Source organism: Pinus tabuliformis, chromosome 3_2 (genome assembly GCF_031772625.1).
Source record: "Pinus tabuliformis cultivar Carrire ecotype Pingquan chromosome 3_2, CPIR1, whole genome shotgun sequence".
NCBI classification, from domain to species: Eukaryota; Viridiplantae; Streptophyta; class Pinopsida; order Pinales; family Pinaceae; genus Pinus; species Pinus tabuliformis.
The window spans coordinates 1264006974-1264026406 of NC_142302.1; the positions used below are offsets into that span (position 1 = coordinate 1264006974).

Sequence of the window (19433 nt, forward strand, 5' to 3'; positions counted from 1 at the left end):
CAAGTACATGAACAATCCAGGAAAGGAACATTGGATGGCAGTGAAATGGATTCTCAGATATTTGAGAGGTACCACAAATCAGGAATTATGCTTTGGTGGTTCAAACATATCCCTACAAGGATATGTTGATGCAGATATGGCAGGTGACAGAGATAATAGGAGGAGCACTACAGGATATGTATTTACTATCGGAGGAACAATTGTCAGTTGGGTTTCAAAAATCCAAAGTGTTGTTGCACTCTCAACAACAGAAGCAGAGTATGTTGCTGCTACAGAGGCTAGTAAAGAAATGATTTGGTTACAAAGGTTTATGGGTGAATTGGGTAAGGAGCATGATATGGGCACGTTATACAGTGATAGTCAAAGTGCCATTCATCTTGCAAAGAACTCAGCATTTCATTCCAAGACAAAACACATACAGCTCAAGTACCATTTCATACGATCAGTGTTGGAAGATGGAGAGTTGAAGCTGGAAAAGATACACATTAGCCAGAACCCTGCAGATATGCTAACAAAAGTTGTAACCAGGGAGAAACTGAGAATATGCTCAGTTTCAGTTGGTCTTCAAGGATGATGATGAAGATGAGAAACAGCCAGGTCCAAAGAGGAGTCATTGTCCAGCAAATGGAGCAGCGGTGGAGTTGCTACAATCAGTCTCCAAGTGGGAGATTGTTGGGTGTGGAGCCTGATTATCTTCTATAGTACCGGCATATTGGACCCTAGTTCAAAATGGGGCGGCAACGCCGCCCGTAAAATAATCACTGCCGTGGGGGGTCTCGGAGCCCCCCCCTGGCGGGGGGTTTCGGGGGCAGCGCCCCCGAAGCTAAAAATAGCTGTAAAATTGCCTTGTAAAAGTATAGTAATTTCTAGTCAATCTGGGCCGTTCATTAGGCGGATGATCTGACGGTAGAACTTATGTTTAGTTTAGGGTTTTTTTCCCTAGAAGGAAACCCCTCTCTTTATATGAGGGCATTGTATTTGAGGCTGTGAGATAGATGTGTATTCGGTGAGCGAGAAACATAGAGGTGAGACTGTGAGAGAAAATAGAGGATATTACAACGGTTTTGCTGTAGGTTGTATCTCTTCATTTTGCTGGATAATAGAAAGGAAGGACTGGCTGTTCGGGGTGGACGTAGCCCAAACTGGGTGAACCACGTATATCTGTGTCTTTCTTGTTTTGTGCGTTTTCTGTGTTTATATTTCTGCAATATTTTATGTGTTCCATTGCTCCGTAATATATAATTTTCTAACAAGTTGTTGGGTAGTTGAAGGTAGTTGAAGGTCTGGGACTTTTATTGCTTTTGGCTCTTTTGAGGCCATGTTGGATTGAAATTCTGAATTCAGGATTTGGGTAATTGCTAAAGATGGTGTCAACTGCACTTGCTGAATCAGAAAGGTGAACAAGAACATGGATGCCATTGACAGAGTTTGCTTACCCACATCCTTGAGAATGTTGTTTTTGTGCTGTGCATATATCAACTGAGAAATACCCAGGTTTTTGAAGGTGATCTGAAAGGGGTTGAAGTTGTGGATTATTGAATCAGGTGTACATTGACTAACATAATATGAGTGTTTTATGTGATTGAAGGTGGGCTTGTAATTGAAAATGGAGAGGAAAGAGAATGACTTAAAAGAGATAACACAGTAGGAATCAAGTGGCATTTCAATTTAGGGTGGAGAAAGACTCAGAATGCTCTTGATGGTTGCTTGCTGAGGCTTGAGCTTGAGTTGCCATGAGATACTGGAGATGGGTCTAATCACGAAAGACCGAATGCACCAAAAATTTGAGCCACCTGATTCCACCTGTAAGGCCAGGCACACATCAGAATGAGGACACGTAGACTAAGAAACTATGACACTCGGTCGTAGCAGGCACCAAGATATGCATAACATTGCTAATTAAATGTACGAGGGAAAGCATTAGCGTTGTAGCAACCATCAATGGTGCCCTGAAATACCCACTGATAAACCAAGTGAACTGGTTGAGGTCATAGAGCCACAAATAGTCGAGGCTTACACCATGGCTACAGGTAGCATAGATGAAAAAAAGTAAATAGGGGAGTTATTTTTCTGAGACAAGGGTTAATAATCCATACCTATAGATACATAGCACACTTGAAGAGAAGTTGCTCTTGGTTCTGTTGGTATAGTTTGGTGAATTCCATTCCACTGTGGATACCCTAAACAACCAGAGAAAAATAGTTTGCATGAGAACCAAACGCGTTCCTTTGAGGAACACAAAACGACAATAACAAGGAATTGAGGGAAAAACGATAAATATAGACCTGAGAGTTTTCACCACGATGGTAATGGAATCCATTGTTCTCTTGTCCCACGAATACTTGAACCAGCTCGACGATACCAGCACACATCCTCTGGCACATCCAAACCCTTGAAAATTAGACGAGACGGTAATGCCCACACCATGGGAATGTAAAATGAAGTAGTAAACACAAGAATGACATACCTATAAGCTATAGGGGAAGGCCTCATTGCCATACATTCAGAAAATTCATGAGTCTGGAGTAACCACATCCTGAAATAAAAAACAATATAATGCCTGCAATAAAAGGTTTATTTTACACAAATCAAAACGAAATTTATTCTCTGATGAATGTAACTAAAAGCAGAATAACAAAATAACAGGGCTGCTGAGCACAAAGAATGTCAGACTTGGGAACTTTACAGCTAATTACAATCACTACAGAGCATGGTGGATATGTGAAGGAGGCTGCTGAGCACAAAGAATGTCAGACTTGGGAACTTTACAACTAATTATAATCACTACAGAGCATGGTGGATATGTGAAGGAGACCCATTAATTGATGTAGTCCTACATGATCACTCTCAGTGTTATATCTCCATTTCCTTCGATGCAAACCGTGGATTAATAGTCCCATATAAGAGAGATAGGTTTAGATATGCCACAGGGAGATATGCCAAAGGGACAACCCTTAACATAAGGCTATACTGAAAAAAATTATAAGCAACCATTGTAACCCTCCTAATGATACTAATAAACATGAGTTGCTTTTGAGCCCTAAACTTCTGCAAAATAAAAAATTCCCAGACTTTTATATTAGAGTTAAATCATTTTTTCTCAATAGGTGATTTTCCAAAGATGGGTGTCAGATAAAAAGAAGCAGCTGCTCCTAAAAACCCTAAGTTGTTCTTTACCAAAGGCTCCCAATCCGAAGTTCTCTGCACAATTGGAAGTATCCCAAACGAAGGAAATAACAATAGCCACAGGGGAGAAAGAAGAAAAACCCACTGCCATGAACCCTCCACTCTGCCCTGAGGGCTAAGCTGGGCAGCAAACCCAAACACAAACCCCTAGCAATGGATGTCGCAAGAGTTAAAAAGTACAGGACATCTGTCAAACCAGGCACGTTATTGCATCCCTCTTCCCTAACAATGCACTGCTTGATGGCATCAATTGTATTCAAAAGGGCTGCCTGATAGCCCTCTTCCGATACAAAAAACTGATTCCCATACCTGGCCTGCAGCTCACCGAAGGATTGACGAGGAAGCCTAGAACCCACTGTTAATCCTGTGCCGAAATTCAATATGTTTGGGGAAGAGATGTCCTCTACTATAATCATAGTCTTGTCATCAGGGTGCCATAGGTCCCTGAAGGATTTATCTGAAGGAGATGGGGATGGCCTAGACCTTGTAAGGATTCTCGTTTTCCACTCTGACTCATCTTCCAAAGCCTGCAACTCTTGTGAAATCTTCACTGCTTGGGCTGGAGATAAGACCCTGGCTATGTCAATAACATTGGTGAAGTTGTTGGGTAGCTGAAGGTCTGGGATTTTTATTGCTTCTGGCTCTTTTGAGGCCATGTTGGATTGAAAGTCTGAGTTTAGGATTTGGGTAATTGCTAAAGATGGTGTCAACTGCACTTGCTGAATAAGAAAGGTGAACAAGAGCATGGATGCCATTGATAGAGTTTGCTTACCCACATCCCTGAGAAAGTTGTTTTTGTGATGTGCATATATCAATTGAGAAATACCCAGGTTTTTGAAGGTGATCTGAAAGGGGTTGAAGTTGTGGGTTATTGAATCGGGTGTACATTGACTGAAAGAGTATGAGTGTTTTATGCGATTGAAGGTGGGCCTGTAATTGAAAATGGAGAGGAAAGAGAATGACTTAAAAGAGATAACGCAACAGGAACTAAGTGGCATTTTAACTGGGGGTGGAGAAAGACTCGGAATGCTCTTGATGGTTGCTTGCTGAGGCTTGAGCTTGAGTTGCCATGAGATACTGGAGATGGGTCTGATCACAAAAGACCGAATGCACCAAAAATCTGAGCCACCTGATTCCACCTGTAAGGCCAGGCACACAGTAGAATGAACTAGTAGAGTTTTGTAAGATTACTCAAAGATGGACAAATACTTCCTCATAAATCATTTGAATTCATGTCCATACCAAAATCAACAAGGATTCAAAGTTTTATGTTCATTGAAAATAATCTATGACATCCAACTGAATATTTGATAAACAGGAATATTTTTGGTGGAATTTTACAGAGTGCGATGGTGTTTGAATTTTAATAGAAAAGAGAATTTTTATACACGCTATTACCCAGGATCAAAACAATTGACATTCTGAAGGGAAAACTATTTTCTTAATGTGATTAGGCTGATAATCAAAATTAAATTCTTCATCTTTTGTTGGGAGAGACACTTTGTAAATAATGTACCAATTCTCTTTAATGTTAACCACCTCCATAGTGTGATTAAGGTAAAATAATCAATTATTTACCAAAGTATTAAATTTCTAAACTAATTCTCTTTAATGATAACCACCTCCATAATGTAATTAAGGTAAAAATAACTTATCAACATAATTATTTTAAGATAAAAATCAACCTAACACATACAAGTCATCATATAAATTCAGAGGGAGGATTCTGAATACATTACTTACCAAACGTATAAAACTAATCAATTTGTGTCAGCTTAAAGTCATTTTTCTGTAGCCTCCGCTCATCTCCTATGCTGCTATGTACCACAAGGACTCTAAACAATCGATATAGACACAAATTCCAGGCCAGTTTTTTTATCATCAATGAAGCAATCCTTTTTCCAGTGTTCAATATTTCGTTCATGCGCCTTTTTAAAAGCAAGATCATATTCAATTGACAATAACAGAGCACAATACTCAACACACACAGAAAACAAACAATACACAAATTCATTCATTCATTTATTAAACACAAAACGCCAGAAAAAGTAACGCAAAGACAATTCATTCAACTGAAAACTAAGACTTGGTACAAAGGTCAAACTGTTTTACAGTAGTTCTTTAATTTTCTACAATACTGGTTTCAATTGAAAATTGAGACTTGGAACAAAGATTCAAACTGTTATTCAACAGTTCTTTATTTTTTTTACAGGACTAGTTTCAATTGAAAACTAAGACTTGGAACAAGAATCAAACTGTTTTACAATAGTTCTTTATTTTTCTACAGAACTGGCTTCAATGTATGGAGCAAAGTAAAAAAGGAAGAAAATGAAGTAACAACTTTAGAAAGAAGAAAAATTAGAATGTGACAGGATGTTGAAAGCCAAATGTAAAATAACAAGCGTCTTATTTGATATCTATAAGATTATTCATCCCAGGGGAAGCTCTCAGAGATGGATTTTGACCTCGTGAACTTCTTGGTCCATATGAATTTCACATGGCAAGTAAAACCACATGAGCTATCCTAAAAATTTCAAACCGTTTATATATAACGCATAGGAAATCTAATTCATGTCTAGTAGGACTCTTTTACAATGCTCAGCCCTGTGTCAGAAACTTAAATTTAATCATACTATCATCCATTCTCACTATTGCATGCCACTTGTATCTGAAAGGCTATCTGTTGTTTTAAATGTGGTGCAAACTATATTACAGTTCACAAGCTACCTGCCACATGGTCCTGGCCCTATATATATATATATATATATATATATATATATATATATATATATATATATATATATATATAGATATAACAATTCACAAGCTACCTGCCACATGGTCCTGGCCCCATATATATATATATATATATATATATATTAATGCTAATGGTGGGTATTTGGTCAACTCATCCCAACTTCCCTTATCTTAAAACATAAGGTGTACTGTAACAGAGCTTCCAGGAAATTAGGAACAGGCCTAAACGGTGATTGAAGTGCAAAAGCACCCTATTTTAACTTCAGAGTCCATCTGCTCCTGCCTAGTCAAATTCCTGCGAAAGCACCCTATTTTAACTGCAGAGTCCGTCTGCCCCTGCCTAGGCAAATTCCTGCAACTGGCTCTTAGGATTGCCAAAGCACCATTCCTCCTCCCTTCCAAGGTTGCAATTGCCTTAATATACGTTTTTTCATAACTTTGCCTGACCCAAAATTGCTAAAAGAGAATAAATAACTACTCATCCTGGATAGAACATCTCTCTTGTTTTGATTCCTCTTTTATGTCAATCTTGTCCATTTACTGATCAGGAAACACACATTCTATAAATTATATTCTATAAAAATTAAGACATGAGTTGAAAGGATCATGAATCAGTGGCTATAACCTAGAAAACATACACTGATTTCTGCGTTTCTTGACAGTCAAAACAAATGCTGCTGCATTAAGGATGACGTGATTTTCAAGATATGCATAATAGCATATCACTAAATAAGGAAAACGTGTAGTTCAGTAACTACAAATAAATTCTACAAAGGTGTGAATTGATAGTTAAAATGAAAGTGGACTGACTCCTTTAGCACAAAACCATGATACATGGAATTCCAGTTTTTTATTCCAGCAGGTTACAATGCAATTTTTCCTGAAATAAAAGGCCAGGGACACACCAGAATGAACCAGTAGAGTTTTGTAAGATTACTCAAAGATGGACGAATACTTCCTGATAAATAATTTGAATTCATGTCCATACCAAAATCAACAAGGATTCAAAGTGTTATGTTCATTGAAAATAATCTATGACATCCAACTGAATATTTGATAAACAGGAATATTTTTGGTGGAATTTTACAGAGTGCGATGGTGTTTGAATTTTAATAGAAAAGAGAATTTTTATACACACTGTTACCCAGGATCAAAACAATTGACATTCTGAAGGGAAAACTATTTTCTTAATGTGATTAGGCTGATAATCAAAATTAAATTCTTCATCTTTTGTTGGGAGAGACACTTTGTAAATAATGTACCAATTCTCTTTAATGTTAACCACCTCCATAGTGTGATTAAGGTAAAATAATCAATTATTTACCAAAGTATTAAATTTCTAAACTAATTCTCTTTAATGATAACCACCTCCATAATGTAATTAAGGTAAAAATAACTTATCAACATAATTATTTTAAGATAAAAATCAACCTAACACATACAAGTCATCATATAAATTCAGAGGGAGGATTCTGAATACATTACTTACCAAACGTATAAAACTAATCAATTTGTGTCAGCTTAAAGTCATTTTTCTGTAAAGTCATTTTTCTGTAGCCTCCGCTCATCTCCTATGCTGCTATGTACCACAAGAACTCCAAACAATCGATATAGACACAAATTCCAGGCCAGTTTCTTTATCATCAATGAAGCAATCCTTTTTCCAATGTTCAATATTTCGTTCATGCGCCTTTTTAAAAGCAAGATCATATTCAATTAACAAATAACAGAGCACAATACTCAACACACACAGAAAACAAACAATACACAAATTCATTCATTCATTTATTAAAGACAAAACGCCAGAAAAAGTAACGCAAAGACAATTCATTTAACTGAAAACTAAGACTTGGTACAAAGGTCAAACTGTTTTACAACAGTTCTTTAATTTTCAAAAAGAGCAGCGCATTTATAAATTCAAAAAAAACAAGAAGGAAATTTGAACAATGTAATTTAAAAGGAGGAAATTCATAGTCGAGAGAATCTTGAAGGAAGAAAGTCTTTTGTTGCTACTATAACAAGGAGGGACATTTTGTTTGAACACAAGTGCAAACAAAATAGGAATATCATGACTAGGAGAAGATGTTGGTTTGCACCATCTAAGATGGGGGATATCATGTTTGGAAGTGACGGGACTGCAGTTTATTTGTTTTATTTGTAGTGCAAGTTTGGTATAAGTGAAAATTTAGATTGTATATACAATTCAGCATGGCGAGAACTTACCTGAAACTCCACATTTGAATCACTAAGCAAAGTTGGAAGTTGAGAAAGACAAATTTCAGTGGCCATATCCCATGCATCCCTATAACTGTTTCTTTCATTTAGGGAAAACGACAAACATGTCAAGTATGAAATCTTGTAATACAAGTAGAACCGAATGCATAAGCAGTTGCATAACTAATAGATTAGAAACTGAAAGTAACTACACACAGTTTAGGCAACTGTGAACAAAAAGTATAAAGGTAAGATTGTAAATCATTTAAAAGGTTCAACATACAAGCATTAGTAATAAAAAGAGAGCAGACAATTTTTATTCATTCGAATCCATCTGTAGCATCCATCTTAATATTTATTTATTGTTTCCTAATCATTGAACAACCAGAATAGCCATATGGTGCATGCAAACTTTCTCTTTTATTTTCTTTTCTAAAGGAACAAAACTCAAACAACAAGGACTGTAAGCGAATTTCCAGAATGAGGGTTGGTAACCCATTAAGAGAGACCACGACTGAAACAGACAAGAACAATTGCAAGCAGTTCGAGCGAAATGAGCATATGCACACAGTCATAAAAGACAGAGAATACTTTTTCATTTTCGAATCCGTCCATCTGAACAAACACTGGTATGTCTATCTATGCTTTCTAGTCGTTGAAGTAACTACAAGTAACAACCATAGTGTAGGCATAGTTCTATCGTTTTCCTCTTTAAAATAATTAAAAGCAGTCAAGGAAACTGCACAAGAATTCCCGGCACAAAAGCTGGTCATTAACGGACAAAAACCATAATCAAGATAACCAGGCACAGTTCGAGGGAGTACAAACCAGAACGAGAGAAATAACAGTCGAGCAACCACATTTAGAACAGAGGTAACTCAAAGAAAATGAATTCTCTGTAATTTCTTTCCATTATAAAATGAAATGCCTATATATACATAACAGTGTCCTAATATAACCCTATAAGTAGTCACAAAGCCTAACGACCAACAAACCCTAGACAAGGGTTTTGGGATGGCTTCCATTGTATATAAATTTACAGATACCAAGTAGCGAAACACAAGAGAGACTACATCGAATCGACCCAGGACACTTGATTACAATAGAGGGACATCAACGAACAAGTATTGAGGAAACCGGACCATCAGAACCTACATGCCCTAATTTTAAAAATGAAATTGATGAGGGAGACAGAGCCTACCAAGTAAAAGCCAAGGTGACTATGCTAGGCACGCCCATTAGCAAACCCACAACCTGCAAGAGAACCAGGAAAAGATTGTGAGCATAGTTGTCGACCATGAAAGGAGAAAGTAGCGAATAAGTGCAGATGCAGAGAGAGATTCTTTCCTTTACCTGGAGGGTTCACAGTGTAGACAGAGTGTAGGCCATTAAGCCACAAAACTCGGATACTGACTGAGACAAAGGAGCGAGTTTAGTTAGAGATAGAACAATAAAGGGAACATAGTAAATCATGGATGGATGAAGTTACCTGAAGTGAAGTCGAAAACGGAAGAGTGCCACCGCTTGCAACTTGAATGCATGCACAATACCACTGAGTTTAACCAAGAAAAACGACCTCTGGACAAACCATAACCGTGGAGTAAAGATAAGTCAAGCAGCTACACGAGAAATATAAACATATAGTCATACAGACAAACAAAATTACCGTCCTGTGCACAAGGAGCCGAGACCACAAGTCAACCAGGTAAATGTAGGTGCCTTACTCTCAGGCAGAGTAGCCCCTGACCGGCGCGCACATAATTGCAACATAGCATCATACAAAGGCAGCATAATAATTACTAGAGCAAACCCTTGGCACTAAGGAAACGAAGAGCAGAAATGACCGAGCAATAGTAGGGGGAAGGGTTTTGGCAAGGATCGAGGAGCGGGAAACGCAAACCAAGGCACCAGTACAGAAATAATAAATACAGTCATAATTGCCACCTTACCAAAGTCCAGAAACATCCGAAGTTAAACCACAAACCATAGCTGCTTAACCCACAAATTAATCATTGTTTAATCATTTAATCAGTGATTAACATAATACTGTGTTAATTAAAATCTTTGTTGTGCGGAACCGTGCGGAGTTTTGGGCTGTTCCCATCATAGTGGTATCAAAGTAGGATTTGGAATTGGCTGGAGAAATGGAGGTAGGAAGGCGAGGTCATGGAAGAGGTGTTCAAAGGATAGCAGAGGAGGGACTGAGAGAGGAGATCAAGATTCTTACTGCCCGTTTGGTGGCAGTTGAAGTAGGGAGAAGAAGGGATCCAGAGGTAGGTGATGATAGCGAAGAAGAAGCTGTAGCGACAACAGATGGATCGGATGAAGAGGGACTGGAAATGAGGCTGTTGAGGTCAGTCTTATTAGCAAGTAGCAAACCCAAACCAGAATTCCCAAATTATGATGGTAGCTTGTCCACAGAGGTTCTGTTGGACTGGATCAGTGAGTTGGATAAGTATTTCGAGTGTGAAGAGGTCAGTGAAGACTGTAGAGTCAAGTTCGCTGCGACAAAATTGAAGGGACATGTAGCCCTGTGATGGGATAGTGTCCAAACAGAGAGAAGGAAGTTGAACAAGTTGCCGATCAAGAAATGGTCCAGGATGGTGGCCAAGTTGAAAGGTAGATTTCTGCCTAAGGATTACCAGATTGCACTACACAGGCAAGTGCAGAATCTGAAACAGAAAGGGATGACAGTAAGGGAGTACATTGAAGAGTTTTATTGGGTGAGCTTAAGGGCTGGTTATACAGAGGAGACCCTAGAGAAAATAGCTAGGTATGTAAATGGTTTAAGCTTAGAAATCTTAGATGAAAGTAGTATTCTTTCTCCGAAAAACATTGAAGAAGCATATCAAAGTGCTATGAAAGCAGAAGAGAAAATTGCCAGAAAACAAAATGCCAGGAGAGGACGGGGAACCGGCAGAGGAAGAGGACAGTCTTATCGCAAAGGGCGAACTGCTAGCAGTAATGAAGAAGGCAGCAGTTCTAAAGCTTCCAGAACAGCAAAAAAAGGTGACAGCACAAGAGGTGGTAGGCCATATCAGCAAGGCAGGGAAATGGCCGAGGTAGAGGAGCTGGTTATCAATGTTACAGGTGTCACAAGTGGGGACACAGATCGTTTGAATGCCCTGAGGCAGAACAAGCTGGACAGAGGGGTGTGTATGTCGTACAACCAGAAGAAGTAGAGGCACCTCCCCAAGAAGCAGAAAATGCACTAGAAATAGGGGAAGCCCTAGTTTTGAACAAGGTGTTGCTGAAACCAGCCAAAGAAACAGCTGAAAAAACTCAGCAGAAAGATTTTTTTGGGATGATTTGTAAGTCACATGGTAAGTGTTGTAAGTTGATTATCGACAGTGGAATTACAAATAATTTGGTGGCCAGAGAGATGGTGGAAAAGTTGGGGTTGAAGCGGTTGAAACACCCCACTCCTTACAAAGTTTCATGGTTGCAAAAAGGCCATCAGTCACTGGTAGATGAGCAATGCGAAGTGGAGTTTCATATCGGTAGATATAAGGATAAGGTCATTTGTGACATAATGCCGATGGATGTATGTCACATACTGCTAGGCAGGCCATGGCAGTATGACAGGAAGGTGGTACATGACAGGAAGACAAACTATTATAAGTTTGTCAAAGATGGGATCAAGCATATGCTTGTGCCCATCAAAGATGAAGAGATAGTGGGGACAAGTGAGACAAGAGCATTGGTAATGAGTGGAAAACAGTTTGTGAAACAAGTTGAGGACAACGAGGTGAGCTATGCTGTTGTAAGAAGAGCAAAGACAGTACTGCTACACACAGAGGTGTCAGATTTGCCCACAGAAATTCAACAGATGTTGCAGGAGTTTACCGATATAGTGGTGGATGACTTTCCAGATACACTGCCCACCAAAAGAAGCATAAGTCATCATATTAACTTCATACCCGGAGCAAGTTTGCCAAATAAGGCAGCATATCAGATGAGCCCCAAAGACAATGAGGAGATTAGAAAGCAGGTGCAGGAATTGCTAGACAAAGGGTTGATAAGGGAGAGTTTGAGCCCTTGTGTAGTTCCAACGATTCTCGCTCCCAAGAAAGGAGGAGAATGGTAGATGTGCATAGACTCAAGGGCCATCAACAAGATCACCATCCGGTACAGATTTCCACTGCCATAGATGGACGACATGATGGATTGCCTAAGTGGGGCAGTATATTTTTCTAAGATTGATTTAAAAAGTGGGTATCATCATATTTGAATTCGAGAGGGGGATGAGTGGAAGACGTCCTTCAAGACTAACGAGGGACTGTATAAGTGGTTGGTCATGCCATTCGGATTGAGCAATGCACCTAGTACCTTTATGTGGTTAATGAATGAAATGTTGAAAGAATGCATCAGGAAGTTTGTGATAGTGTACATGGACGACATATTAATTTTCAGCAAGATAAGGGAGGAACACTTTCGACATGTTCGAAAAGTGCTAGAAAAATTGCAGCAGAATAAGCTGCTGATAAATTTGAAAGTGTACTTTTCTGCAAAAAGAGTTGATTTATTTGGGCTTTGTAATAGTAGAAAATGAGCTAAAGATGGATCCAGAGAAGATTGCAGCGATAGTCAATTGGCCATCCCCAAAAATCTTATTTGAGGTACATAGTTTTCATGGGCTGGCGAGTTTTTACCGGAAATTTATAAGAAACTTTATTGAAATCTGCGCACCTATGTTGGACACTATCAAAAAGGCTAGTCAACCTTTTTGATGGACTGATGCAGCAGAAAGGAGTTTTTAGCTACTAAAGAAGAAGATCATAGAGAGACCGATCCTGAGATTGCCAGATTTTAAAAAGCTTTTTCAAGTTCACTGTGATGCAAGCGGTACGGCTATTGGAGCTGTACTTAGCCAGGAGGATAAACCTGTTGCATTTTCCAGTGAGAAGTTGAATGAAAGCAGGCAGAAATATTCATCCTACGATAAGGAATTCTATGCTGTCGTCCAAGAACTGAAGCATTGGAGACACTATTTGCTAGGGAATGAATATGTTTTGTTCTCGGATAATTCTGCACTGTAGTATGTGATGCAACAGCACAAGCTGAATCACAAACATGCCAAGTGAGTGGAATATTTGCAGAGTTTCACCTTTTGTTGAAACACATCAACGGTCAGGCCAAGAAAGGTGGCAGATGCATTGAGTAGGAGGGCCTTACTCTTGTAGGAGAGTACTATACAAGTGTTGGGTTTTGAGCACTTGAAAGATTTATATCAGGCTGACATAGATTTTAAGGAGGCTTACGAAGCGTGCTAGAATCCTTTGGTGAGAGACAATAGTCCATGGTTGGACTATAACTTGTAGGAGAAACTGCTATTTAGAGGAGGACAACTACGCATTCCTGACTGCTCGATGAGAGAGAATATTATTCAAGAGAAGCACAGTGGAGGTCCAGTCGAACATTTCGGCATAGACAAGACACTAGAGTAGCTCAGCCATTTTTACTTTTGGCCAAAAATGCGAAAGGATGTACAACGATTTGTGACTAGATGTAAAGTGTGCCAGTTAGCAAAAGGTCACAGTCAAAACACAGGACTTTATACACCATTGCCTGTTCCAAGTATACCATGGGACTTAGTCATCTTGGACTTCGTCTTGGGTTTACCAAGGACACAACGGGGTTATGACTCGGTGATGGTAGTAGTGGACCAGTTTTTGAAGATGGCACATTTCATCCCTTGCAGAAAAACCAGCGATGCCACTCACGTGACCCACTTGTTCTTTACAGAGATTGTTAGGCTACATGGTTTGCCTAAATCTATTCTTTCTGACAGGGATGTGAAGTTCACAGGTCACTTTTGGCGCACCCTGTGGAAGAAGATGGACATGCAGTTATGCTTATTACCCGCAGACCAACGGACAAATAGAGGTGGTAAACAGAAGTCTGGGGAACCTGCTACGAAGCTTGATTGGTGAGAATTCGCGAATGTGGGATCGAGTACTTGCCCAGGCAGAGTTCGCTTATAATGACTTGCCCAATCATAGCATGGGTTGCAGTCGTTTTCAGATCTTGTATGGCATGCGTCCTCATGGAGTGCATGAGTTTTGAGATCTAGGACAACAAGAAAGGCGAAATGCAGATGGGGAAGATTTTGCTAACGCAATGAAAGATTTGCATGAGAAGGTGAAAATTAAATTGCAGGACAGCAGCCAAAAATATAAACAACAAGTAGATTTGAAACGAAGGGAAGTGCAGTTTAATGTGGGAGATGAAGTCCTCGTGCATTTTCACAAGGAACGCTTCCCTAGAGCTGTGTACAATAAGCTGAAGTACAAGAAGATAGGTCCCTGCAAAGTTCTCCAGAAATTTTCAGCGAATGCATATGAGATACAACTGCCACCAGGGATAGGCATTTCGCCCATCTTCAATGTAGCAAACCTATTTCCCTACACTGCTGACCCAGAAGAAGAAGACAAAACCACACGGCCTACATGGGAAACCCAAGATGGAAGTGAAACTTGGATGAGACAAATGCCTTACATTCAGCCTCCCGAGATCGAGAGAATCCTCAACACTCAGGTGGCCAAACAAACTCGGCCGAAGGAGTATCTACAATATTTGGTCAAGTGGAAGAACCATCCTATTGAGGACAGTTCATGGCTTCATGCCAGGCAAATAGAGCAGGCGGGTTCTTCAGTCGAGAAGCTCATGGACTAGAGTCATGATTTCTTTTTACCTCGGGAGCCTGATGCAGGAGCATCCAGCTAGGGCACCATGACCAGGTGTTGGTCTCCGCCAAGGTGGAAGGTTTTAACAATGATTGGTTTCTTTATGTTTAAAAAGTCAAAGTAGAAGGTAGGAATTTGTTTTTTAAATTTCAGTTTCAGTTAGGGTCACTGTCTTGTCTGTCTTTAATAAACAATAGTTATATAACTGTTTCTTTCATTTAGGGAAAACGACAAACATATCAAGTATGAAATCTTGTAATACAAGTAGAACCAAGTGCATAAGCAGTTTCATAACTAATAGAATAGAAACTGAAAGTAACTACACATAGTTTAGGAAACTGTGAACAAAAAGTATAAAGGTAAGATTGTAAATCATTCAAAAGGTTCAACATACAAGCATCAATAATAAAAAGAGAGCAGACAATTTTATTCATTCGAATCCATCTGTAGCAGCCATCTTAATATTTCTTTATTGTTTCCTAATCATTGAACAACCAGAATAGCCATATGGTGCATGCAAAATTTCTCTTTTATTTTCTTTTCTAAAGGAACAGAACTCAAACAACAAGGACTATACGCGAATTTCCAGAACGAGGATTGGTAACCCATTAAGAGAGACCACGACCAAAACAGACAAGAACAATTGCAAGCTGTTCGAACGAAATGAGCATATGCACATAGTCATAAAAGACAGAGAATACTTTTTTATTTTCGAATCCGTCCATCTCAACAAACACTGGTATGTCTATCTATGCTTTCTAGTAATTGAAGTAACTACGAGTAATAACCACAGTGTAGGCATAGTTCTATCGTTTTCCTCTTTAAAATAATTAAAAGCAGTCAAGGAAATCGCACAAGAACTCCCGGCACAAAAGCCGGTCATTAACGGACAAAAACCATAATCAAGATAACCAGGCACAGTTCGAGGGATTACAAACTAGAACGAGAGAAATAATAGTCGAGCAACCACATTTAGAACAAAGGTAACTCAAAGCAAACGAATTTTCTGTAATTTCTTTCCATTATAAAATGAAATGCTTGTATATACATAATAGTGTCCGAATATAACCCTACAAGAAGTCACAAAGCCTAACGACCAACAAACCCTAGACGAGGGTTTTGGGATGGCTTCCATTGTATACAAATTTACAGATACCAAGTAGTGAAAGACAAGAGAGACTACATCGAATCGACCCAGGACATTTGACTACAGCAGAGGGACATCAAGGAACAAGTATTGAGGAAACCGGACCATCAGAACCTACAGGCCCTAATTTTAAAAACGAAATTGATGACAGTGACCGAGCCTACAAAGTAAAAGCTGAGGTGACTACACCAGGCATGCCCATTAGCAAACCCCCAACCTACAAGAGAACCAGGACAAGATTGTGAGCATAGTTGTCGACCATGAAAGGAGAAAGTAGTGAATAAGTGCAGACGCAGAGAGAGATTCTTTCCTTTACCTGGAGGGTTCGCAGTGCAGACAGACCATAGGCCATTAAGCCACAAAACTCGAGTACCGACTGAGACAAAGGAGTGAGTTTAGTTAGAGACAGAACAATAAAGGGAATTGAGTAAATCATGGATGGATGAAGTTACCTGAAGTGAAGTCGAAAACGGAAGAGTGCCACCGCTTGCAACCTGAATGCATGCACAATACCACTGAGTTTAACCAAGCAAGACGACCTCTGGACAAACCATAACCGTGGAGTAAAGATAAGTCAAGCAGCTGCATGAGAAATATAATCATATACTCATACAGACGAACAGAATTACCATCCTGTGCACAAGGAGCCGAGACCACAATTCACCCAGGTAAATGCAGGTGCCTTACTCTCAGGCAGAGTAGCCCCTGACTGGCGCACACATAATTGCAGCATAGCATCATATAAAGGCAACATAAGAATTACCAGAGCAAATCCTCGGCACTAAGGAAACGAAGAGCAGAAATGACCGAGCAACAATAGGGGGAAGGGTTTTGGCAAGGACCGAGGAGCGGGAAACGCAAACCAAGGCACCAGTACAGAAATAATAAATACAGTCATAATTTCCACCTTACGAAAGTCCAGAAACATTCGAAGTTAAGTCACAAAGTACAGCTGCTTAACCCACAAATTAATCATTGTTTAATCATTTAATCAGTGATTAACATAATATTGTGTTAATTAAAATCTTTGCTGTGCAGAACTGTGCGGAATTTTGAGTTGGTCCCATCATGAATCTTTGTCCTATAGATAATAAAATAAATAATAATACAATGAAAAGATAGAAATTGAGTGGCCTTACCTTTGATGGCCTTTACTCTTTGTTCCAACTACTTTTTTTGGACAAGATGTTTGAATTGAATTATTTTTAGGATGTTCAAATGAATATTGGGAGATATTCTTTGGAAAATGTTATAGTGGTTAAATAAATATTTTTGTTAGAGTCCCAATTCCTTTTAATTAATGAAATTAAATGTTTTATTTGTGATAACGCATGATTGATAACACACATTGAAATGTAAATCAATAAGCATATCCTACCTATATTTCTCTTAAACTCTTTGAATTCATTATATTTATTAATTAAATCTAATTACTTATGCATATCCGTGATAAAGCACATGCAAAATATGGCTATGAATCACAACCCAATAGATTATGTCTGTGTAAGTGATGAATCACCACCCAACCTAACTCTTAGGTGACTGACATGTTTGCAATTAAAATTTTAGTTGTTAATTAGTCTACTTGTTGACAACATTATGGAGTTTGGTTTTGCAATAACACAACAATTTGGTCTATGTCATTCCTGCCATTTTTTTTTGACATTTTCACTGTAAAGGAAAATATTTATTTATCAGAATTAGAGTTACATAAGAGGAGGTTTGATATGGCCTTAAATCCGATGCTTAAAAGTCAATAGCGAGTTTACAAAATATTACACACAAGGTAACCTTTGTGCATAACCTTTGTAAAAAACTGAAAAGTAGTAAAGAAAGAACAATCGGCCTAAATAAGCAATTCCTTTGCTAATTTTCAATCAGTAATATTTTCGCTATGAAATGATGTGGATGTGCTTTTGTTTTTCGTCCCAGGAGGTGAAGAGTTTGACTCTTGCATTACCTTCTTCTGACGAAGTACCTCTCTTGGCTTATCAATATTTTAAAAATGTAGGAACTTCCTTGTTGCAGTTCAAGAGCTGAACCTCCCAACCTTCGAAGTGTCTGATTTGGAAAAGGTAAGAGTTTCTACAAGTGAATAAACATGCCTACTTTCTACACACCATAATGTTAAGGGGGAAAGTTGATCAAATCAGTCACCTCACACACTTTTACTATGGTTTTACCTTAAACGGTTCGCTGGAAGAAGGCCTAAATCTTGCAAGCAATGAATCGATTGCCTCAGTTTATCCTTTGTACGCATATCTTACTTGAGCTTTCTTTCAGGGAGGATCGTCGGCGAAAGTTATGAACTACATTTTTTCTTTGAAATCATACAGTGATTGGAAGCAAACTGGTGGAAATGGTTTTTGGAAGTATGAAGGTAACTTGAAGTCACTTAGTGTGGAAAAACCTCCCATTAAACAGTTGGGGAGAAACTATGATCCATTCATCCAGTCTATATTAAAGAATTAATAGCCACCTGCAGATTCAAGCACTCTACTAATAATCTTGGTTTGAAATTGTATGGTAATTGTAAAATAATGCTTGAGTTGAGCTAGAGAAATGTATCCTTGTTTCCATCTTCTACAAGGGAATTGTTAACAGTCACTCTGCACACAATTTGCATTTCTTAATTGCTTCGTATCTAGAATGATAGGCTTTTACAATCACCCATATCCATGCCAAAATGTTTCTCCTTGTTGAAAGTCTAAGACAGGAAAGTCTAAGACAAATCATGACTCTTGTGCAACTATACTGTGAGTGACAAGTCTAGTTGTTGAAGATTGTTACATTGTTTATAGCTTCATTTAGAACTGATAGGAGCATATCTTCTTTCTCTATCTGCTCAAAACTACCCAGTCTAGCATGACATAGATGCATTTCAAATTCCATCATGACAAAGATGCGATTTTTTGCTGCTCTCGCAGTCATTCACACTCCATCAGTACACCTTCCACTTGCCACATCCAAAAGAGACCCTGAGAAGTGATTTAACAAATAATATTTTCTACTATTTTGTTTTCCCATGGATGATATCACCATAATTTTTACCTCCTAGTTTTTAAGAACTATGTCATAAATTCAAAAAGTAATTAAATTTTCCAGAGATAAATTTTCATAACTCAGTTCTGTTGGTATCTGAAGCCCATCCTTGAGAGCAAGAATTCCATTGTTTTCTACTTGGGCTCTTTGGATAGGAACAATGCAAGCAAAGAAGGGTGTGAATCCATGTTCCCATAGCCTTAGTTGTCAATCTCGCAGGATCAATCGAGCCCCCAATAAGCTCAGAAATCTTCCATGCATCGCAAGTCTTCTCCAGTCTTTCGATGGAAACCTTCATATTTAGTTGCTTATACATGCAAGGAATCCCAATACAATGCAAGTAAGAAAACTGTGAACTCTGGACTTCATAATCTTCCATGAACTTGCATACTGGTTTTTCC

General features: G+C 38.7%; 1 protein-coding gene and 1 long non-coding RNA gene across 2 annotated transcripts; both read right to left on the reverse strand.

The window, feature by feature from the left end:
• Positions 1-1670: 1670 nt before the first annotated feature.
• Positions 1671-5005, reverse strand: LOC149185337 (uncharacterized). The gene is made up of 5 exons (XR_016257835.1): positions 4930-5005; positions 2468-2536; positions 2286-2375; positions 2097-2180; positions 1671-1803 (listed from the first exon to the last, which is right to left on the reverse strand). It is a non-coding gene; the product is annotated as an uncharacterized LOC149185337 (long non-coding RNA).
• Positions 3174-3842, reverse strand: LOC149185338 (thylakoid lumenal 15.0 kDa protein 2, chloroplastic-like). The gene has a single exon (XM_089415632.1). The coding sequence runs from the start codon at positions 3840-3842 to the stop codon at positions 3174-3176; it is 669 nt and encodes a 222-aa protein (XP_089271758.1).
• Positions 5006-19433: the final 14428 nt, after the last annotated feature.